General features: G+C 39.1%; 1 protein-coding gene across 4 annotated transcripts in view; it reads right to left on the bottom strand.

Moving 5' to 3' along the window:
• The window catches only part of nfib (nuclear factor I/B), an 86,038-nt gene extending 68,759 nt beyond the window's left edge, over window positions 1-17,279 (bottom strand). For 2 of the 4 annotated variants that reach the window (XM_015373853.1, XM_015373850.1), the window contains exons 1-2: window positions 14,338-14,819; window positions 10,772-11,303 (exon numbers count right to left, since the gene is read on the bottom strand). In XM_015373853.1, coding sequence (XP_015229339.1) covers window positions 10,772-11,303; window positions 14,338-14,364 — 559 coding nt within the window. In that variant the 5' untranslated portion in view covers window positions 14,365-14,819. Of the gene's footprint in view, window positions 1-10,771; window positions 11,304-14,337; window positions 14,820-17,082 lie in introns of those variants that run through there. The other 2 variants (XM_015373852.1, XM_015373851.1) reach the window with 2 other exon arrangements.
• Window positions 17,280-22,659: the final 5,380 nt, after the last annotated feature.

Consider the following 22,659-nt stretch of genomic DNA (forward strand, 5'->3'; position numbering starts at 1 on the left):
TTTGCAGTCAGACTTAAGTAAAGTTTCGTGTGGCTTTTTTCAACCACCACCCTGAAGGCCTGCCTGCTCTTAATTATTCTAAAACTGTGGATGAAAAGAAAAAAAAAGAAGTTGCTTTTCTTTTACATTAGCTCAGCAGCAGTTTCCTCATTCATAACAGTTGGCACTGGTTTCATTCTGCCTGCCAGAGCTCACACCCCAACCATTTTCATTTTCCTTCATCCATTTGTTTCATTCATGTCATGGATTTTGGCAGCGTCCTGCAATGTTTTCCTGATGGCCGTCAACCTTTCAGCGCCCGAATTTCGAGTCTCAAGCCCCCCCTTTTGTGGCTTTGTTTTGAAGCGGGCCGAAGAAAAAAGGAAACAACGGTTGCCACTTTTGTTGATTCTACACATATCTTGAATTATTAACTGTAATAGAACTCTGAACAGAAGTTACTCAAACAGAGTCACGTAAGGCACAGCTGGCAAGACAGAGATGAAGTTTAAACAAAATTAAAGGGGTCCTTGTTAAGCGAGTCATTTGGTCAGATCCAGAGTTAAATTGTACTGATAGCAGCAAACAAATTAAGTTAACACAATTTGTAAAACACCTTTCCTATTCCTTAAGTTCCATTAGACAATCGACTGAGCAATAGCGCCTCACAAAAGTATTCCACCTTTTGTCATGTCAAAATCACATTTTGCTTCAATTCTGCTTTGCAAAGTAACTAAAGCTTAGTGGGGATGGCTTACTGCAAAAAAATTTAATCTAAGTAATTTTTTCTTAAGATAACTGCATTTTTTTTCTTGCCTGTAGCAGGTAGGTGAGAAACATTGCCAATGGAATGAGACAATTTACCTTTAAAATAATAAAAAAGGACTGAAGTCCCTGATTTCAGGTGCCTAATATCTAATTATCTTAATTAAAGGGTAAATACTAAAGGGTAAATACACTTATTTCAAGACATTTTTACCACTTTTAAGGTTGTTTGTGTGGTGCTGAAGTCTTGTGATTATCTTCAATATTCTTTTCTTCCTGAAAATGCTTGATTTTCCTTTAAGGAGCAATTAAATTTCATGCAAATTAGAACTTACAAATAAGGTGGTTTCTAAAGAAAATTCTTTTGGATGTTATTTGATATTTACTACTTAGGGGAATCAACTAAAGAGGGTTAAATATATTAATATATGAACATCTCAATTATTTAGATCTTTCTTTGTAAAAACTGAAAATAAAATACATTGAAACGCTGGTTGTAATGTAATAAAACATGAAAAGGTTTGATGGGTTTGAAAACTTTTATAAAGCACTGCCGCTGAGTCGACCGCAGCACAATCAAAGGTATAAATTCCTGCTCAGCTTACTTTCATAAATCTATCAAACATACCTACCTTCATGCACTGCACCCCTTACACCCCTAAATCACTTCACATGTAGAAGTCAAAACGCTGAAATGTAGCATAAGCCTTGAGATCAGTGTGTTTTCACAGAGAGGCAACCTAATCCTTAAGAGCTGCAAAGCGACATTTAAAACCCAGACTTCGGAGCGTCAGCAACCAGGATTCCCAGGATGGAAACAAACAACATGGCTACTGCATCTCATGAGGCCCAGGGGTAGTCCGCCGCCACCAGCTCCCCTTGGAGCATAGTAAAAAAAAGGCTGGTCGGAGAGCGGAGGGGAAGAGTCTCCAGGCGCGGTTAGGCTCGGCAAGACGGACCGGAGGATGGCTGCACCATGGATTAGGACCACAGTGGCCTATTGTTAATTGGGCGCCATGTGTGAAAGCTACAGAGAGATTAGTTTGTACAGCTGCTGCCATTTGTCATAACTGCCTTTAACAAGACACATATGGCAAACCCAAGTCACAGCCAGAGGTTTTACCAAAGGAAAAAAAAGGGAAGAAAAAATGTCTTCTGAGAGTTTAAAACATTTGCAGAACAGGCATGTTTAAGCAAATGAAGATGTTCCTCGGAAACTCCAAGCAGACCCGACTGGGAACCTATGGAGGGAAATGTTAAGGCTGTGCATTCTTCATCTGAAGGTCAGGAAGGGTTTCTGTAGCAACTTTTTAAATAACAGCTAAGCCGGTTAAAATGGATATCTGCTGCTACATCACAGCAAACCTGAAATTAACTAGGGCCTGTGTTTTATGTACTTGGGCCGGACTGTTTTAGCCTGATAACTCGTTATAAGAGGGTAGAGTTGTTTTTTGGTACAAATCCACAGTATAATTATTGGTTGTAGGTACGCACACATGTTAGAGACCTAATTACAATCTACACATGGTAAATCTGGAACAAGCCTTTAAAAGACTCTCACTTTCAGCGTTTTTCACTCACAGATGTCAGAGCATTAAAGAGCTGCCACTAACAGACTCTAAACGCCACGTTTTTAACTGCTAGTGTGTAATAATCTAATTTTCAAAGTCGATTTGTTTCTGCACACAGAAGATTAAAGGCGCATGTAAGCAACAGCGTGCCTTAACATGTAGATTTGAGCATTTAAATCAAGGAGAGATTTCTGCAGAGTTGCAGCTATTTGAAGTCCTGAGATGGTGGTGAAGGAAGAAAAAGCGGGGGGGGTCAATAAATCAGTAGGGAAATTGCAAAGGCATCCAGCAGACACGGTATTAACAAACTCTACTTCTTTTCTTGAGAATTTCTAACCTTTTTTAAAACAATACCAAATATTGTATTTTGATTAAGTTTTGGGCTTAAATCGCTGATTTCACACCTAATCCATGATTGACATTAGAGATTTAACAAAGGTTTACAATAAATTCAGATTTTACAAGTTTAATGTTCTTTGTTGCAAATCTTTTTATTCACTAACCCCATAGATCCGATCTTTATTATGTTTATGTAAGAATGTTTTAACAGACAGAAAAAGGAGGCGGAAAAATGTAGACATGAAAGATTTTTAAGTCTTTCCTTTGCGGTTCAGACTTTTTTGTTTAGGTAGAAACCTTATTTAAGAGCTATTGCAAAACTGATTAATAATATTATTTTTTCTCCATGCACAAAATGTTGATGGACTCGTTTTTTTAGTCTTCAATTTGAAATTTAGAAAACATAAACCAATTTAAAATATGGCTTTATATCACTATCAAGTCAAAACTACAACTTTTCAATGCGATTCATCCATTATTGAGTGTCTTCATGCTGACATGTGTTAGAGGTCAAGGTTATGTTGACCTCTGAGTCTTCTGAATTTGTTAAGCTTTAAGTGTATATAAGGTATAAATGAAAAAAGAAATGAAACCAAACTCGAATAAAGAGTAATATGAGTAATAGTAGACAAGTATTCCTTGATTGGTTATCCCTATAACCTGGCACAGATTAAGCAGTTATGGATGGATGATGTTTTTGATAACAATTGCAATTCTAACTTAAGTTAAGGCTTTAATTACTGTTCTTAAGTAATAACTCTATAAAACTCTCTGTTTAGATTAGCTGGCACAACTAAAGGTACTCAGATACTCAGTGTTGAAAGGTAAGGAAGGTGCCATGAACCCAAACCCTAAAGAACCCAAAGATCTTCAGCCATAACAGTTGTTTTCTACACTTGGCAGTATTTCCAGAAGTCAACCTGGCATATGTGAGGGAGGAGGGTAAATCTTTTGACAACTCAATGGGGTTGCTGATTAATCAGTCCCAAGCAGGCTGTTCCCAAACCTTAAACACCATATCCCCTCAACATCCTACCGCATCAACTCTAGAAAGAAATCCTCTGGGGGATTCAACCCAACAACCCCTGACCAGACCAAGCAACAACAACAACATGCTAGGCCAAAAGTACACTATGCACAGCTGTGTGACGACGGGGCCTTTCTTCTTCTGTCTCGCCCAGGTCTCGACGAGCCTTCACAGCAATGGGGCGTACTGTACTGTGAGACAAAAGGAGAGACACCCATCACTCTGAGCCTCGGATCGGCCCTGTCTGGACTGAAAAGGGGCTTTGACGGAGCAAATAAGGGTGCGCATGTGGGGGGTGCGATGCACAGAGAAGTCAGTGTCTCCTGGGAAACCAAAGCGATTGTCTGTTCCTGCTCAAAGTTCCCCCCATAACACCTCACCTACCACCCTTTCCCATTCTCTCCCCCCTTCATTAGTCGTTCAGCAGCCTTCATCCTAGCTAAAAGGAAATAGCTTTTGCAAGAAAGTCTCATTCTGATACTCAAGGGTCCTTTTCTCCTGACCAACTTGAAAAAACTCATGGAAAAAAAAAACATCCGCTTACAAGTTGTCTATCTGACACTTTTGTTTCTCCCGTCTGAACCTTCTTATCCCTCTTTTCACTGCAGACCCCGCTGTCTTACATGATCAGTCTTGCAGGCAGATGGGACAACACTAAGTTTTTCCAAGCAGTTACGCCGCTCTGATGGAAAAGAAGAGAAGGCAGTCTCTGGATGGAGAAGCTCAGGCAGAGGGGAGAGGGTCTGCTTTGTGAGGAAGGACAGTGAGGTACGGTGTGGTGACTGGGATAGGGGGGTGAATGTACCCATTTGTCTTCATTTGGGGAGGACTGGCAGACAGGGGGTGGGGGTGGGAAATTTATCCGGTGTGGGGGGAGTGGGAGGTGCTGGTCCTCCAGTCAAGTGGCCTCAGGGGGATTTGAAATGCATTTGGGGTCCTCGCGAAAAGCCTGGGAAAGTGTTGGGAGGCTGAGATCCTAACCGTGGACTAATGACAAGAGCTGAAGTCCTTCAACAAGAGCAGCCACAAACGCAAAAACTCTGCCCTCTCCTGAATTACACAGAAAAAATACTAAGCGTGTGTTGCCAAAAAAAAAAAAGTCCTTGTCCCATTTTTGGATGCAACAGAGCAAACTGTGACCCAAGCACATTAAACACAGAGCAGCGAAGCGGGAGAGGGAGTTGTAAATTTAGCCAAGAAAAAAAAAGAAAAGCAAAGCATCCACATTTCTCCGTGGCCTCTGCTCTTGCTGCCTTGTTTCCATGGAAATTTATGTACACAGGGAGCACAAAAGAGGGCTAAGGAGGTAACACGGCCTGTTTAAGCCTTGAGGTATTTGCTCGAGCAAAGCCCCACTGCTAATAACACAAGCCTCATACTGAGCCAGGCAACCTGGCTGCTCTGCACCCAGGTCTGCGTTTGAGAGGGAGCAGGAGGAAGGAGGGGAGAGGAGGAGGCAGAGGGAAGTCAAAAACCAACAAAAGATCCTAAAGAGGAGATGAAGGTAGGGGCATTAGAAACCGAGCAAAGAAAGTGCATTGCAAAACATAAATAGCTCCCGGCAAAAAGGATCGGGAAGACATTTAGTGGGAAGCGGAAATCAATAAGGCAAGCGGTGAAGCTGGGAGGGAGTTCTAAGTGGATTAGATTGAGAGAAAGTGTTCGATAGGTTATGGCTCTGAGAGAGACGTAGTGAGACACCGCAGGCTCTATTGCATACTAATAAGGAAGACCGAACGAAAGCTAAAGGAAAGGGTTGTGTAGTTCACTGCAAAGACCCTTTTTGGTACAGATATTCCCTGGATTTGGAGTTTACACGGATTTTTTCAGTAAATCAAAATTCCTTTCCAAATATAAAAGTCTGTTCAGCCCTTTAAAAAAAAAACAAATTTAGAAAAAAAATGTACTTTAGGTTGGCCCTGGTGTCTTACAACACGCTCCTGGCGTGATCTCAGCCACTTTTTCTCTGGCCAAACGCCTGGGTCTAGGACAGCTGTCATGGGTCGCCGGCTCAGACACGAGGGGAAGCCAGGGAGCGAGAAAAGAAAAAAGAAACTTGGAAAAAGAAGCAAAGAGAGGGAGAGAAGGAGCCATTTGGCTGGGCAGCGTGCCACTGGGGTGATTTCTGATGGCTGAGGAGGATAAGGGGAAGCTGGGAGGGAGGGAAGGGTTATATGTTGTGCTTAGTCACAGACCTCCACTGTGACCCGGAAGGTCGGACCTCACTACCAAACGTTTGACCAAAAGCTTCTGAGGCAACCAGGCAGAAAAGAAGATGCAAACGGCTACCTCAAGTAGGGCAGGGAGCGAGCGATGGCCATTCTCAAGGATCATGACCCGACCTAAAGGATGTGGGCAGGGTGGGAGGTGAGGGTATGTGGGAGGAGGCCGCCGCTGACTATTACTCCCCCTCACTTAGGCCACTGAACCAAGGGACCACCAGCCAGACCAGAAGAGAAAGCAGCAGAGGGGGTGGGAGGGGAGGGAGCAGAGACAAACAGTTGCCAAAAGACCATGAGCAATTCTTCGACCGCTGCGGTTTGACCCTGATTGAGTAGGTCAACGAGGGGATCGCCAGACAACAAAACAAAAAGTCTTCCTCCTCCACGTGCCCTGAAACCAGTGTTCTCACCGATCTGTTGTGCTCAATTAAACTTCACAGGACGCGCTGCCACATCCCTTTGCAGAAGCCCTGACCCCAGGAGAGTGTGACGGCTGGTGTTGGTGACGGGGGGGCCAAAGGTTAAGTCTGGAGATCGTAAAACGGGGTCTCCATTCACATGTCAGTTTGCATTCAGAGGTAATCTATCCATTTCCTAAAACTATCGTGACGGTGTGAAAAAAAGAGAACGTTACAAAGTCAAGGTAATGATGTTTTATGGTCGTGTTAACTTTCAGTAGTGGAGTAATGGGAACACAGCGTGACCCTGACCTCTTAAGGCGTCCCAACTCAGCGCCAGGATTTATTGCTATAGTGATTGCTTTTTATTCATACTTAAAAAACAAAAGTTTGAATTGCAGAGCTATATTTTTCACATTTGTTTTGGGAATATTGTTTTATTTAATTTTTTTAGAGTTATGGTTAAATTTCACTTAGCTATAGCACAGGCACACAGAGTCTATTTAGTCTAAGGGAAATTCACAAATGGCCAGTTAAATATTTTGATTTGTGGTTAAGACTATCATAGCTGGTTCTTTGTTCAAGCTTAATTAGAGGTTATCTCTGGGGTGATCTACTCTAGGGGCCAGCAAAAAATGTTTATTGACTACAGTTATTTTATTATTGGGAATCACATGCAATGCAAATTATGTTTTAAACTATGATCTTCTCAAGCCACATTTAACCAGATTTAGAGAGCCAAGACTGGATCTCCCTAATCTGAACACCTACCTACAAAACATAACTGATGGAGGCAAAAAAAAAAAAACATTTTGTTTGTTTGTTGTCTGGGATGTCAGGAAAGGACTCCACAGCATAAATGATTGGGGTTAGAGAACTTTTCTCCTGTCCTGCAGACGTACAGTTGCTGAACAAAGAGACAAAAACACAAAAGCAAAGCTTACAGAGCCCCCAGCTTGTCCAGACATGATGAGTATCGCCAGGCCTTGTTGCAAACTATTCCATCAAGCTGTCAAACTGGATATGCAAAAAAACACGAGCGCAGGTGTGGAGAGGAGATGATTCAAAGAAGAAAGGGAAAAGAAATTGCACTTCTGGTTTAATCAGATAAAACAGTGCAGAGTACCTCTGCAGAGAATGTGTGTGTGTGTGAGAGAAGCTCGGAGTAGGTTTGAACAGCCAGTTGGCACAATGGATGCCATGAATCCCGACTCCCCCCTCCTTCTCTCATTCCAGGCCCTCAGCCTACTTCCCAGCGGGCATTCATCTGGGCATGCACATGGGTGCTGCAGCCGGGCCTAGCTAAACGCGTCTGTGCACCAGAACAAGGGGGCACATTTTTTCTGAGTATACCCTCAAAATTCATCCGGGACTCTCACTGCCAACCTGCCGACCTTTTCCCAGGCACCACGGGGATTATCACCAAACATGCACTAAATGTACATCCTCTTTTATAAAAAAAAAAAGAAAAAAAGCAGATGAGCAAATAGAGACAGCTAAATAATTTCTGTTACTCGATTACGCAGTTCAGCAGAGCAGGACACAAAAAGAACAATATATTAAAAGCACAGTCTAAACAGTGGATTCTCTTTCAGCCGGAGCCTGATTTGCTGGTTTCTTTGTGTTTGATTGTATGTTTGTTTGTTTCGTGCAGTTGCAGCTGAACAAAAGGCAGCGGCGGCATCCATTCTGCCATCATCGGGGGGAAGAAAAAAAAAAATCAAATTTCCAGCATGCCCACCGCATTGCGGATGCCAACCAACGAATCAAAGGCACGCTGCACGCAGACAAAAGAGGGTTTGATGCCAACCTCCGAACCTCTAACAACCGTCGTCCGGCAAGCCGCCCTGCCTCCCTGGCACTGCGTAGAACAAAATGGCGGCGCATCGCCTTGCTGCCCACAACATGGCTGCACCGCCTGGGTTTCGTTGTCCGCTAGGCGACTTCACGGAGTAGGAAAAGATTTCACCTCAGAAAAGGAGGAAAAAAGATGCCGACATATATTTGTATTCTTCCAGAAAATATGTGAGAACACATCAATCTTTATGCAAAAACACTTTCTTTACACAAAAATCTCTAAAAATGGCATAAAAAATAAGGATGTGTTGTGTTAAACGTTGGCAAGGACCGGTTAAAACGCAGCAGATGCAGAACAAGAGGAGCGGTGGCATCCTACAAAAGACACAAAAGGAGGGTCTGATGCCAACCCCGGTGCCAGTGGCAACCATTATTGTCTCCGTGCTGTGCCTTCTGCTTTCCCTGGCACTTATCAAACACAAAATGGCGCTCAGGATTTGATGGTAATGAGCTAGCTAGACCACCGTTCCTCCCCTCTGTGGCAGCGTTTCGATGTTGCAGCTACAGATTCAATGAAAGGGGATTTTATCAGGGAGCGATCCAGGAATGAAGGCATTCCTGTGCTGTCAGCAGAGACAGTGAACTTAAGCAGGTCGAGAGTGATAAATTATCCCAAAATAAAGGACTTGTATTTTTTTTTTAGATAGCTCATCACACACAAAGAGGCAAAATCAGTCAATTTCAGCACCAAGAAAAAATGACACTTTCGTCGTGATGAAGTGTGAAGAGTGAGGAGAAATCTAAATCTCCCAGCTGCTTTTCACAGATAATCTCCGATTATAAATAGCAGCCAAATAAATAGTTTCCTGGTAAACGAATTAGGGTGCAGCCACTGTGTGGCATTAAGATGTTAATACTTTTTTATTTTGTTAAATTAGGGAAGATTACTTTATTAACTTTAGCTTTCATGTACTAACTTTATTTAAATCTCTTCCAGGACAAAACGCCAGATGTTAAAAATACTCTACTGCTCTATTAGGCTTGAAGGAATTACTAAAATGTGATGAGTTTACAATTAGGCACAAATCTAAAACAGGTGTGTTTAGAAATAAAACAAAATCAGAGATGCTAATTAGAAAAATAAAAGGAAAACATTTCTGGCAGTTTGCTTTTGAAGAGGAGGTTCATTTTGAATCCATCAAAAAATGATGAAAATGCTTGTGAATGATTGTTAACCCTTTATAGGATTTTATATCACCTAAAGTAACAAGAATAAAAATAGAAAATGATATAAATGCATTTATTGACTAGATTTTTTTTTTACCTGATATTACTAATCAGAGCAAATAAATAAAAAAAATGTTGAAATAATATCTGGATGATTGAGGGGTGCATTTTTTAAATAATAAAGATAATTTAGAAATTAGCAGATTTTCTAAATGCATTTTGATAAAAAAAAAAAAATTAAACGTTTTTTGGAATAAAAAAAAACGCTCCCACATTAGCAAAAATAAATCTACACACATAACATTGATAGACTTAAATAAATACTAAAAAATAGTTAATTGATGTTATTGGTTCCATAATTGCTCAGCCTCTATTTTTAAATATAACAGCTTTTCACGTAGACTCTTTGATGGGGGTTATAGTTTTAAGTCCACTAAAAAAACGGAAAATAAAAAGAATATTCCCAGTTATGACTCTGACTTTAATTTGATTTTTATTCAACCCATAAAAATGCATCAAAGCTGCTGTAGATGCTTTATAAAGTAAAAATGGTGAGACTTTAATTTAATCAATTTTATAATTTGCGGGGGAAAAAAGCATTTAGCATGACATGAACTTGTCTCTATTAAATTTCACTTTATGACTGGATTCAATTCACTCTTTTTGCCTTTATTGTAATTGCCGCAATTTAAAATTTTACTGAACTGATTTCAAATAATTTAATAATAATAATAATTTTTAGATTTCTATAAAAATATTCATTTTTAGTGAAAGTAAATAAATTCTGAAGGCTCTAAAAAGAAAAAATATTCATGCTGTTTTAACATTTGAAAAGTGTGCAGTTTCTACTGCAGCAAAAACATTGATGAGAAATTTATTCAAATTTTTAAAATAGGAAAAAAATCATTCTGTTGCAACACTACTTATTAAAAGAAACTAGTTTTTTGCAATGAAAAAAATCCTATTTTGATCCTTCACATTAAAATAATAATAATCCCATTAAAGGTTCCTGCTTTGGTGCAACGACTTTCCATAACTGTCAGTGCTTAACCAGCCGACAGGCAGTGTGTGTTAGATAGTGTAAGCCAATGCACAGACGCACACACATATACGCACACAAAAACAACGACTGCACATTAGCAGGAGCCGCTGCAGCTAAGATGAGGTTAGAAATATTTCGTACTGAAAACACATTTAGCTTTTTCCTCGGTAATGAGCCGTGCTTGAAAAGTTAAAAAGAAAACGTATAATAGATTGTGTCTAAGCTGTTTTACTCCTCACGTTTCTCATGTTTATTTGTCTGGCGCTCACAACGATGACTGCTGCCCAGACTGAGCAGGGATGCCAGAAACTAACACATGTGACCCCTGACCTCGCCAAACCATCCCACACACACACACACACAGGGAAAAATCTATCTATACACAGTCTGGGCTGAAAACATACCTTGGTCCTGGACATAGTATGCTAGAAACAAGTCCAGCTCCTTGACTGATACTGTTATGTGGTGAGGCTGGACACAAAGTGCTGGGTTGGTGCAATGTGGAGACTTGACGAGGCGCTCGCCGTCTGTACTTTCCAGAGGGATGCCCTTGAAGAGGATGACCATCACCAGGTCCAGGCGCCAGACTTTGTCGGCCTGCCGCAAGCAGTCGATCCGGCGGATCTTGCCCTTCTGGTCGGGGTTGGACAGCACGCAGCACGGCGGCTTCTTGCCCGTCACGCTGAGGACGAAGTCCTCCCGGTACTCCTGCCGAATGTCCTTCCGAAGCTTGGCCAGGAGCCTGGAGGCCCACTTCTGCTTGACCTCGGGCTTCTCGCTCAGGAGCTCGTCCTTGACGGCACGCTCCTCATCCTTGGACATCCGCTTCTCGTGCTTCTTGAAGTACTTGCGTTTTCGGGCCTGTAGGTTAAACCACGTGTAGGCGATGGCGCGGACGTGAGGGAGCAGCGCCTCGATGAAGGGATGAAATTCATCCTGGAGGATCAGAGAGGAGAGGAAGGAGGAGGAAATTTAATCATCTCATTCAAAATAAAAATAGAAAAAAAACAGGAGAAATATTTTTAAAAAAGGACAAATAAAATCTCTTCCACAATGTCTCATTTTTATTCTATTTTTCACATTCCGCTCTGACAAAGAATCCCGCATTTTCTGTGAGAAATCGTATTTTCTGGTCACGCTGCAGGCCTCTGCTCTGCATTTCTCCCATCAAACTCTCCCTCTTCCAAAGTGAGCTCATCCCGAGCTTACTAAGAACTGAGGATTACTTTCTGAACAGGATAGAGTCGCAAAGTCGGATGTTAAGAAGATCTCCTCCATGGATAAATGGGAAACGACAGGCAGTGGCATTTTAGCAAACTTTGATTTTTGGCATAAATTGGAAAGAGAAATTCATCTGAATGGGTTTTAACAAAACATATCACACAATTTTTTATTTACTTACTTAAAAAGCATTTTATTTAATTTTTCTAAATTAGAAAAGAAAAAATGTAAAATTTCCAGCATAAATTTCCCTGTTCCCTCTGCGTTAAGCACACTTACATACCTTTCATCTAAAGAGTATACATTTAAAAAAAAAAGATTTGCATTTGACAATTCTCTCTATATTAAAAAAGCAAAAAAAAAAAATCAAAATTTAATTATATGCTAACACTTTAATCTTCTATTTTCAAACAAGGGTGACACTTAAGCACCCAGTTTTAACTCATTTCCCTCTGGATTTGGACGAACAATCCTGTCACAAATAGAAGCTCCTCCAGGTGAGAAACGGAAACGTTGAATTATCTTAGCTTTCGGGTCATTAAAATGTCAAATTTAATAAGTGTAAGAAGCACCCCCCCACCACCACCTTCCCCACCACCTCTTGTTTAAGCAGGCTTTTGAGGAGTGAAACCACACATTGTTCTTTTTGAAAGCAGTCAGGCAAAGCGGGCATTGGGAAACCACAGAAATCCACTCTCAGTGTGTGAGAGGGTGTGTGTGTGTGTTTGCTCCCGCATGCCGCTGGAAGCCACATTTCGTCTCTGCACAGTCAAACTCAAAATCTCCTAACGTAAACGTTTTAAAAAATGAAAGGAGATTTTTTTTCAACTCCGCAGATCAACCTTTATTTTAAAAGCAAGACATCACACTGAATGAGAGCTGTGTAGCTTCCCATTTGGATGAGTTATAAAATAATAAGCAGAGCTTATTTTCATGTCACGTCCAATTAAAACGACAAAACTAAACTTTGAAATTCTGCTAAATTAGCCTCAGAAGCAGCTGTTTCTAAAGAGAAAACCCATTTGTTTTCTGCAAAACACTCTAAATATATCCCAATTAGAGCCATTATTATTATTATTTTTCTTTTAAGCAGGCTAACAAAGCCTAAAGCTGTAAAGATAAATGACTTGGCCAAGGCCTGAGCTGTGCACTTCAGCAGAGGCCATAAAAGCACAATCCTCTTAAGCACAAACTAAACCACATCTCAGTCAATCACTGACTTATGCCAAGTAAAATATAAACAGTCAAACTGAGTCAGCCAAAACAGTCTGCAGCTACCCCTGTCCAAGCGCTGAATCAACCTTATCAGTGCATGTGATCTTCCTGAAGAGAAAGTAGCTTTATCTCCTCCAATAGCACTGAGGGGGGCATTTATTTAAAGAAAAAACATTTATGTTTGAGGGGAAGATGTTCTGCTTTATAAACATAGATCAGGTTGGGCTGAGGCTTGTGAGGAAAGTTTAAAAAAATGATGCAATATTGAATATGAGCTTATATTTAATATTCAAGCACCTCATCATTCTACACATATTAGCTAAAAGGTTTTTAAATACAAAAACAGAAAATCTAACCAACAATAACTGACTTATAAAACTTAAACTGTAACGGCCATCATTTAGAGAAAACCTGGACCACATGATTTATTTATTTAAAAAAAAAGTTTCATCCAAATATTTTTGCAGCTTTTACAATAAAATTAGATTTTACACCAACACTGATAATGTAAAGGGATTAGTTGTTTATTTTTCAACAATAAAACTAAACCATTTTTCACACCTCCGCTCTGTGCAACCAGTCTGTTTCATATAAAGATATATATATTGCGGTTTAAAAAGAAAGAAAGAAAAAGCTCTGAGCTACAGTGAATATAAATTCACTAACCGGAAAAACCAACCAGCCTGTTTTCCACTTTAGTGAAAGACTGCGGTCGGCTGTCATGATTGCATTTTTACACAAGCTAGGAAAACAAGCTGCAACATTGCATTAAGTACAGTAATCATTGCAAAGATGAACATTGATTTTACAGCATTGTTATTATACAAGTAAAACTGGGTAACGATCAGCGGTGAGTTACAATTATTACAGCTATTAAAGCGTTAACAGTGTCACTGTTAAGCGTTTTGTTTATTGTTTAAACAACAAGATGAGGGAATTCACAATGGCTCTGTTACTGCTGGATTATTTTTTTTTTTTTTTGCATCATTTAGTTATTTTAAGCAGGTTAGAACAGTAAACAATTGTGTTAAAGTTACTAAAGTAGATGCACAAAAAAAAGGATGCATTATTTTTTCCAGTATGCTGCTATTGTAGATTGCAAGAATTTAAAGCAATGTTTAAAAAAAAAAGAGGAAACCTAAATAAGTGGATTATTCTGTGGTTTTATATGACCTTAGGGTCATGCATTGGGTTTGCACAATAGAGCAGTGAAAAATACATACATTTTTTAGTTTTTTTTAAGTGAATCAATTATTTGATTTTAAATCAACTGCAGAATCATAATTTCTTGCTGCACACTAATTTAAAATCAATTTTATTATAATCAATAAAATACATAAAGTTGGTTATTTCAAAAATATTTCCTTCACGTTAGGTTAGTCTATATAATTGTATTTTTATTTTATTTCTTTGCCATAAAAGATTAAAAGGTTATTTGTGGGCGCGCAAACACCTTCCAGCTCACCTACTATGTGCCAAACTCAGCACCAACTTCACAACAGAAAGAAAAATGAGAAGAACCAGAGCAGAATACCTGAGTTAGACAAATCGGCGAATACATGTCGAGCCGGGGAAGGAAGGGGAAGGGGGGGGGAGAAAAGTGATTGTAGGTGGACTTATTCCTCCGATCACTCCATCGTCCTGGACCCACCGGTGCGCACCGAACAGAGAGAGGGAGCGTGTGAGCGCGCGATCCGGATAGAAATTATCCAACAATATCCATGAAGAGTTGCGATCCACAGATTGTCGCCACCGCAGAGATATTTATATATATATATATATATATATGAAGGAGCTGCAAAAAAATATAAATAAAAAAAATAAGAGAAGAAGCAAGTTGGAGCTGCGCGTCCTGTGTCTCTCTCTGTGCGTATTTAGTCGCAGCGCGCAGAGCGCAGAGGATCAGTCACCCTCTGCTAAAAGCTTCCAGCCTGAGCTGAGAGGAAACCTTCCACATTCAGTCGCTCCGCCGCGATTCCAGCAAATCAGATCCAACTTTTTTCCTCTCTGTCTTTTTTCTAGCCTCCCTTCTCTCCCTCTCTCTCTCTCTCTCCTCTCTCTCTCTCCTCTCTCTCTCTCTTTCACGTAATTACACAGTCACACCCCTCCTCTTCCTCCCTCTCCAGTCATATCCACCCCCCCTCCTCTCCTTCAATTCATTTACTGCCTTCACTTCGGCTGAATTATTTTATGAGCTTCAGGGACTTCGGACCGGAGCTTTGGTCACACAGAGGAGGGGAGGGGAGGGGGGATCCAGGTTAGGTATTTGATAATTACCAAACTTTTCTTTTTGGCATTAACTCATTGTTCTCTACAGTGCAGACAAAACTATTTTATATCTAAGGGGAAAATGTTACAACATTGCAACTTTTAATGCTTTTTTTGTACTAAATACACTCTTTTTATATTGTCTGTGGCTTTAACTCTTTGTACTTTATATCAACTACAGGGACCAGAGGCGTAGCCAGAAATGTTTTATAAGGGGGGCCAGGCAATAACCAATGTACACTGAGGGGTGGCACCACAACCTCAGGGTTAATCTGCACTGTTCCAACAGGAACATGAACAACCACAATGTCCATATTTTTAAATAAAGACAAACTATAGTTTCCTACAGCCTTTGCTGACAAATAAATTGAAACATCCGTCTAGATAAAAGCTATATTGGATAAATGGAGCGAACATCTTTTCCGTCTTCATTACTTACCTACTTTTATCAATATTGTTCTTCATTAAATTGATATTTACAAGTACTAATATCTATATAACTTGATAATTTAATAGGTTTTTATTAAAATAGTTATTTACAGTATCTATGATTTCACTGAAGACTTGTAGAGTCACATTATTTTCTCTTTATGGCATTTAAAACAAAATCTAGTTCTGAAAGAGCAGGAATTCTGTACTAATCATCTCTAATGTTAGAATATTGATGTGCATAATTGACCACAGTGTTTTTGTTGTCAAGTAATTGTTTTTATATCAAAAATTTTATTGTTTTGAAAATTCTACTTGAGAGAAAAAAAATGTTAAGGGTCATGGCCACCTCTGGCCCCCCATCTAGCTCCGCCCTTAACTGGAACCAGAATTTCCCTGAAGGAGTAATGCCAAGGGATAAATAGAGTTGTTTTGCTTTTAATAACTATTTAATATAGTCCAAGCAGGTTGATGCGTAATTTATGAAAATTATCCAAAATGGACATGCGAGCACATAACCTCCATTGTCAGTGATTGTTTCCTTGTAGAAACCAGTAACAAACTGCAAAAAGGAAAATAACATGACCCCCTGCACTTTTTACTGTCCAAAAACAATGTTACGCTACAGTACACAGACATTCGTCGAGCACAAGGACCAAGAAGAAAACCGCTCAAGCTGAAGCCCATTTCCCTGAGTTTAAACCGCCCACAAGCTCCTGATTGGCCCACCGTCTTTTGACTTTCACCGCTGTCACTCCTAAAAATCTCACTTTACAAACTTCTGATGCGCCACTGAATCGGGTCTATGATTGAATGATCAAACAAATATTTTATATTAAAAAGTACTTGCTTCCCCCTATTTCTGAAATTAAAATTTCATCAATGCTTAGCCTGAAATGGGAATGTAAACACTTCCCTGTGATGCTACGCTCCATAAGGTAGGTGTGGAAGTTTAAAGTGGGCTTAAAAGTACAAATGAAACATTTTATGTATGTGTATAATGAAATCACTGTACAAAAGAAACTGTGCTTCCTACAGTAACGGTTGCAAAAACGAGTGCATGTTTATAGTTGTTTTTCAACTTCTCCTTGTCGACGATTTTAATTCTCTCTCTCTCTCTCTATATATATATATATATATATATAGACTCCTGTCTATTTAATGACTTCTATTTTAAAATGGTAATAAATGGAAGACTTCCTTCTCAGAAAATCTAGTGTTGAAAATTGCCCCTTAGGACCCCCCCTAAGTAACGCCCCTGCTGCTAATAAAGTTCAAGGAAAACATGCATACAGTGTGCAACTTTTTCATGCATAAAGTTGTGTTTCTCACTCAAAAAGGATCTACATTTAAAAAAAAAAAAAAAAAAAACACGTGTTTCTGCAGAGCTGTCATCAGTCTGCACAAAGTTCAAGTTCAAGGTACTTTCTGCAGATTTTCCTCCAACATTTCAAAACCACACAGCCAAAGAAAGGACAGTATTAAAAGATGCGCATGAGAAAAAAAACAAAAACATAAATGATGCAAAACACAGAACTTTATCACAACATTAAAAGCAGTAAGGTTCTGCATGTTCACGTACCATTGCACTGTACTGCATGGATTATGTGGAGGGAGGGGGGGAGTCTTGGAGGCTGGTTGGAAACAGGCAAGCCGGTAGCTTCACATTTCTCACCCTCAACTTTGTTGCGGTGCTCGCAAAAAAAAAAAAAAGTCAACACCGGAAGACAATTCCTGGCAGATAGAGGTGAAAAGAAGTTAGGAGCACCTCGTCTTTTTTTTTTTTTTTCTTGTTTCCTTTCCTCTTCAGGTCTCACTGTTTGGATCAGGGGTTTTTGTGGGGGGGAGGTTAGGGGGAGAGGGGGGAGTTGAATGCGATCCAGAGGAGGCTGAGTTTTCTGCACCAGGCTGGTCTCCGCCTACACTTTCACTGACTGACTGCCTGCAGCCCCTCCAGCTCATCTGCCAGCTGGCAAGTTACACAGCAGCACGACCGGAAAGGGTATGCTGCAGTTTTTCAAAATAAGGGCTCAATTTGATAAATAGATGGAAAAAAAAAATAATGATCGAAAAGGCAGGATGACTGTGGAATATTTCTGACTAATTCTGTTTAATTTAATAGTCTTATAGCTCAGCAATAAAAAGAAATGTTCTATTTTGTGGGTCTTAAACAGGGGGTCCGCGACCCCCTTGAGGGTCCACGTAGGTTCTGCATGGGGGTCGCAAAAGGTTAGGTTGATCAGACTTCTTTTTTATATTCCCCCCCTGCAATTTTTTTTCCCACTAATTGAAATGTCTTTAAATACACATTAACATGAATTCAACACACTGTAGTAAACAGATAAATGGAGGCAGAAGATGTCTTTTAGTCATCAATGCACAATATTCAGTGACACACAGGAGCTTGTTCAAGCTGGGCACCGTTTTATTCACAACACCTGTCCCATCAACCAGGAATCAGAAATACTTAAATAATCCCAGGGCCAAATGACTTTTGTTCCATTACTCAGATGTAATAGAGTGACTATAAGACCAGCTTGATAAAACACAATTTCATACAATATATATAATTATGGGGGCCCCCCATCAGTTTGTGGTTCCTTGGCCAGGAAAACGTTGAAGACCCCTGCCTTAGTGCATGATCGTTTGGCATAAAATATCTGCAGAGAAGGTGATTGGCTGCAATCTACCATCTCTCTAGGATGTGTATGCCTCCAGGACTCTGAGGTGTGGAGGGAAGATTGTGGCTGATCCCTCGCACCCCTGCCACAAACTATTTCAGACACTTCCCTCTGGAAGGAGCTGCGGTCCATCAGGATCAAAATCTCATGCCACAGCAACAGTTTCTTCCCATCCTCTACCAGCCTTATCAACAAGGCCCATACGCCCCCATGACACTGACAATGCCCATCCCTCCCCATTGAAGACATAGAACTACTCCAACGTAGCATCTCCAGACTTTCTGCATAACATTAATGCACAGTCTAATGTGTATATAGCTACCGGCATATACTATATATTGTATATAGTATATTGTATGCTTTATATTTCATATAGCTATAGACTCTGTATTCTGTATATATATCAAATGTGTCTGCACCATCACCAAGTCAAATTCCTTCTAAGTGCAAACCTACTTGATTCTGATGTGTAATGATATCACATACTATCTCATTTTAAACTATCATCTTAAATGCATTGGGATTATTTATTTTTTTAAGCAGAAATAAAGTATTTTTAAAAATCAAACCTCTATGAATAAAACATCAGCCTTATTTAATACCACTGTAGATACTGCAGTAAAAATCTCCCTCACTGCAAGGTTCTACAGCGACACAGTTACGAGGAGGAAACTTTTCAAGTCATGCTGCGGACTTTGTCCCTTTTTTTAAAAAAAAAAAAAAGCCAGTTTTGGGTTTCTCTATGTGTTTGGGTAGGATATTTCCACATGTAGTGGAGACAGCTGCAGTTAAACTTTCTCTCTTAAAAACAAACTTTTCTTTAAGTATACAGTTAAAGGTTGTGTGGTTAATTGTTCCTAATTTTAAACAGAGCTGGGAAATATAAGTGTTCCTCTTTGTATTTAACAATTTTGGTAATAATTACTTTATAGTATGATTTATAAAATTTTCAAGTATTTAAAAAAAAGCTCCTATATACTATTTCTTTACATACCTCTCAAAGGAACAAATTAGATTATTGGACTAATTTATTTCTGGTATCTTTATTAGCTAATTATGCATATGAACATGTACTGCTCTTTATTTGCAGTTACTTGTTTATACCTATACGTACTTAAGCAGCCCTTTTCACTGTCTACTTACTACAGTTGAACACAAATAGATGTATTTTCTCCTCCTTTTCTCCTCAATATTGGACCATTACTTTTATACAAATTGATAATATGAGGCTACAGCTGCAACAAAGCAGAGGGAAAATCAAGAACCTGCAGGAAATGTGTCCAGTTGGAGAACAGTTAGTTTGAATGCTATGGATATCAGATCAGGAAAACCATTGAGCTGCTCATGTAGGGCTTCTGTTTAATTCAATCTGTTATCTGGTCTGACATTTTAACGTAGGAGAAATTTAGACCAAGGCAGTATTCTTTTATGCTTCTCTCCCAACACAGTGAACAAAAGATGAAAATTAAATGCATGTAACCTTTTTTAAGAGCATATATCATTTTTTTTTTTACTTAGGTAAAGGAGTTATATCAATACTTTTATTGGAGTCATGCAGGTATCTGCTCTTTTACTTAAATTGTTAAAACAGCACTCAAATCATGTTTCGTTTTTGTACTATTAAAGTGATCTAACATCTCTTCCAACATAGTGAGCAAAAGATGAAAATTAAATGCATGTAACCTTTTTTAAGAGCAGAGTTTCTGGTGATTTTGTGTTATTTAGGCAAAAATTGGATTTTAATTTTGGACTTCATCCTAATACATCACTACCGTATATTGTATATATATATATATATATTTTTTTTTTTTTTTTTTTTTTTTTTACTTAAGTAAAGGAGTTCAATACTTTTTTGGCTTCATCCTAATACATAACCTTTATCATAACTGTAGAAAAACATGGTTTAGCCAGTGATTAGGGTTAGATTAGCCTCCAGCTCTTATTTTGAAAATATTTCCCGGTAGCCTCCTGTCTGATTCTAAGCGGCTTCACCAAGTCTCCGTTTTGTAATGGCCTTTAGATGCTTGGTGCTCATTGGCCAGCGGCGGTGGCCCCGGGACCCTCTGTACCCTGGGCCCCTCACTTCCGCTCGCCTGTCAGGCTGTTTGCTTTCTGACAGAGCCGCTGCTGGACCGCTCAGTGACTGAATGTGGCGGACATTACACTGCACTAATGAATATATAATGACACTGTCAATAATAATAATAAGTTTCCAATTAAAAGTGTCTATTTCTTTTTTAATGCAGTATTTTATGTTTTTGATTTTGCATAAGATTGAATCAAGATGAAAAAACAGAGATATATAACATTTAAGACAATAATTCTATAAAAATGTCGTAACATCTTTGTTGTAACAGCATCAAAACACTGTTTATAGTAGTTAAAAAATGTCAGAGCGACCACGTGGGATCATCATATCATATGTTTATAATGGTGATAAGGCTATTTGTTTATGGTGTTAAGTGAAAGGAGCTGATCATTTTCAGTAGGATGGAGCAATCAATCTGGAGTTATTCTGTTCTTTGTCAGTCAAACTTATTTATATCCGGAATTTCATTAAACAGTTTAGCCCATTTTAGGTTACTACAATATGTATCTTTAAATGTTGTTTTTAGTAAAATAAAACAGGCAGAATTATTTCCCTCCAACTGCCTCTGGAGGGTCTATTGGTAGGCAGGGATTTGTCACCACCATGTGGTAAAAAGGTAAATTGCAAGTGTCTCCAGGATTTTCTCACTCTTCCCTAGAGAGAAATTACTGTCTCACATTAAAATACCAAGATAACTTATATAAAACAAAAAGCTGCTCTAATTGTTATTAAATATTTTATAATTTTATTTAGAAATTCCTCACTTTTAAACATGAAGCTGCTTTTCTTTGAATACAAATACAAACTGTTTGGGTTTTGAATTCTTTAATTTTATGGGTTCTGCATTCCAGTGAACTAATTAGAAAAACTCACCGCATTAAAGTCATTGTTTTTGTTAAACATACCGTATGTGATGTTAATTTATAATCCAAAAATAGAAAGCTTGTCAGAGCTGTTCCAAAGTTGTATTTTTATTTTAAATAGTAGCAAATTAAAATATAAGCACTGTAATAAAAGGCAGATGCAAATGTAATTACTTCATGTCTTTTGATATCATGCATTTAAAATGGCATGACTTTTATACTGATGTCTCTTTTGTTTGTTGCTTTATTGCTATCATAAGATCGCACTGGAGCAGGATCGTCCGACCAGACCATACAGATTATAGATGTGACAGGTAAAAAATAGATAGCTAAAACCACAGATACCATTATGCTCTTCTGGTTCATTGGTCTGTGAATCAGAACCCAAAGTTCAGATTCTCTGTTGACTTTAATACAATTCATAATCAGCTTCATATAATTGACTTCCACAACAATCTCTTGCAGCAAACAGACACTATACATAGCATAAATATGGATAAAAAGAGCTGTATATGCATATATTTGTAGTTTTAGCCAATTTATACGTAAATAAAAGTAAAACATTGGGATATTTAGCAAATATACACTGTAGGCTGTAAGGTATTCATTGTGTTAATTGAAATTACAGTCTGAGGGAAGACTCTGTTGATAAAACAGAGGTATTTACTTCCCTTTTCCTAACCCTAGACCTTAATGTTGTGCATGGAGGGAAGGTCACCTATGATTACCATCTCTGCAGACCTAATTGTTCAAGGTGATGCAGGAGCAGGTGTAGTCCAAGGCTGACTGCATCATCTGCCGACCTGTTTGTCCAGAGAGGGGTCCAGCAGGTGGCCTGCAACCAACCTCAGAGACTTCCTCCACAGTTGCTCAAAATATGTCATGACCACAGATTTCACGGTGAAATGGTCTGGTCATTCAACCTTGTGATGGTGCATTTCTTGTGGACTGTGGTGATTTGAGGCAGTAAAAAATGTCACAAAGCTTTAAAGACCGTAAAGATCTGGGAGAAGATGGGGAGCTGTTGGTCAGTGCAGGTAAACAGATATACTATTAGAGTCTTTGAACATTACAGGTATGGGTGAGTTGGTTGCAGAGATGTTGGTACAGTAGATGGTGCTGCAGGGTAGAAATATTGCCTGGTATCTTTGCATGAACCAGTCTGCTCAGTGAAGGAAGCTAAGCTTTTATGGATGTTTTCTTGATGCTGCACCTTTTCTCACTCCTGCATAGATTTGAATGGTTCACTATAGTAAGTAATTATTATTGTCAGCCCGTGAGGGGAAAAAAAAGGGTTAGCATTTAAATTTAACCAAGAATCAACTGATGCGAGAGAGTTGGTTTTCTTTCTCGATGTGCCGGTGTCTATGTTTAAAACAGTTTCCATCCGTTTTAGTTCTGCTGAGTTACCTTTCAGTTAAGATATATAAGATAATATAAGATAGATAGATAGATAGATAGATAGATAGATAGATAGATAGATAGATAGATAGATAGATAGATAGATAGATAGATAGATAGATAGA

This window comes from Cyprinodon variegatus, unplaced genomic scaffold (assembly GCF_000732505.1).
Source record: "Cyprinodon variegatus isolate N-32 unplaced genomic scaffold, C_variegatus-1.0 Scaffold93, whole genome shotgun sequence".
In the NCBI taxonomy this organism is placed as follows: Eukaryota; Metazoa; Chordata; class Actinopteri; order Cyprinodontiformes; family Cyprinodontidae; genus Cyprinodon; species Cyprinodon variegatus.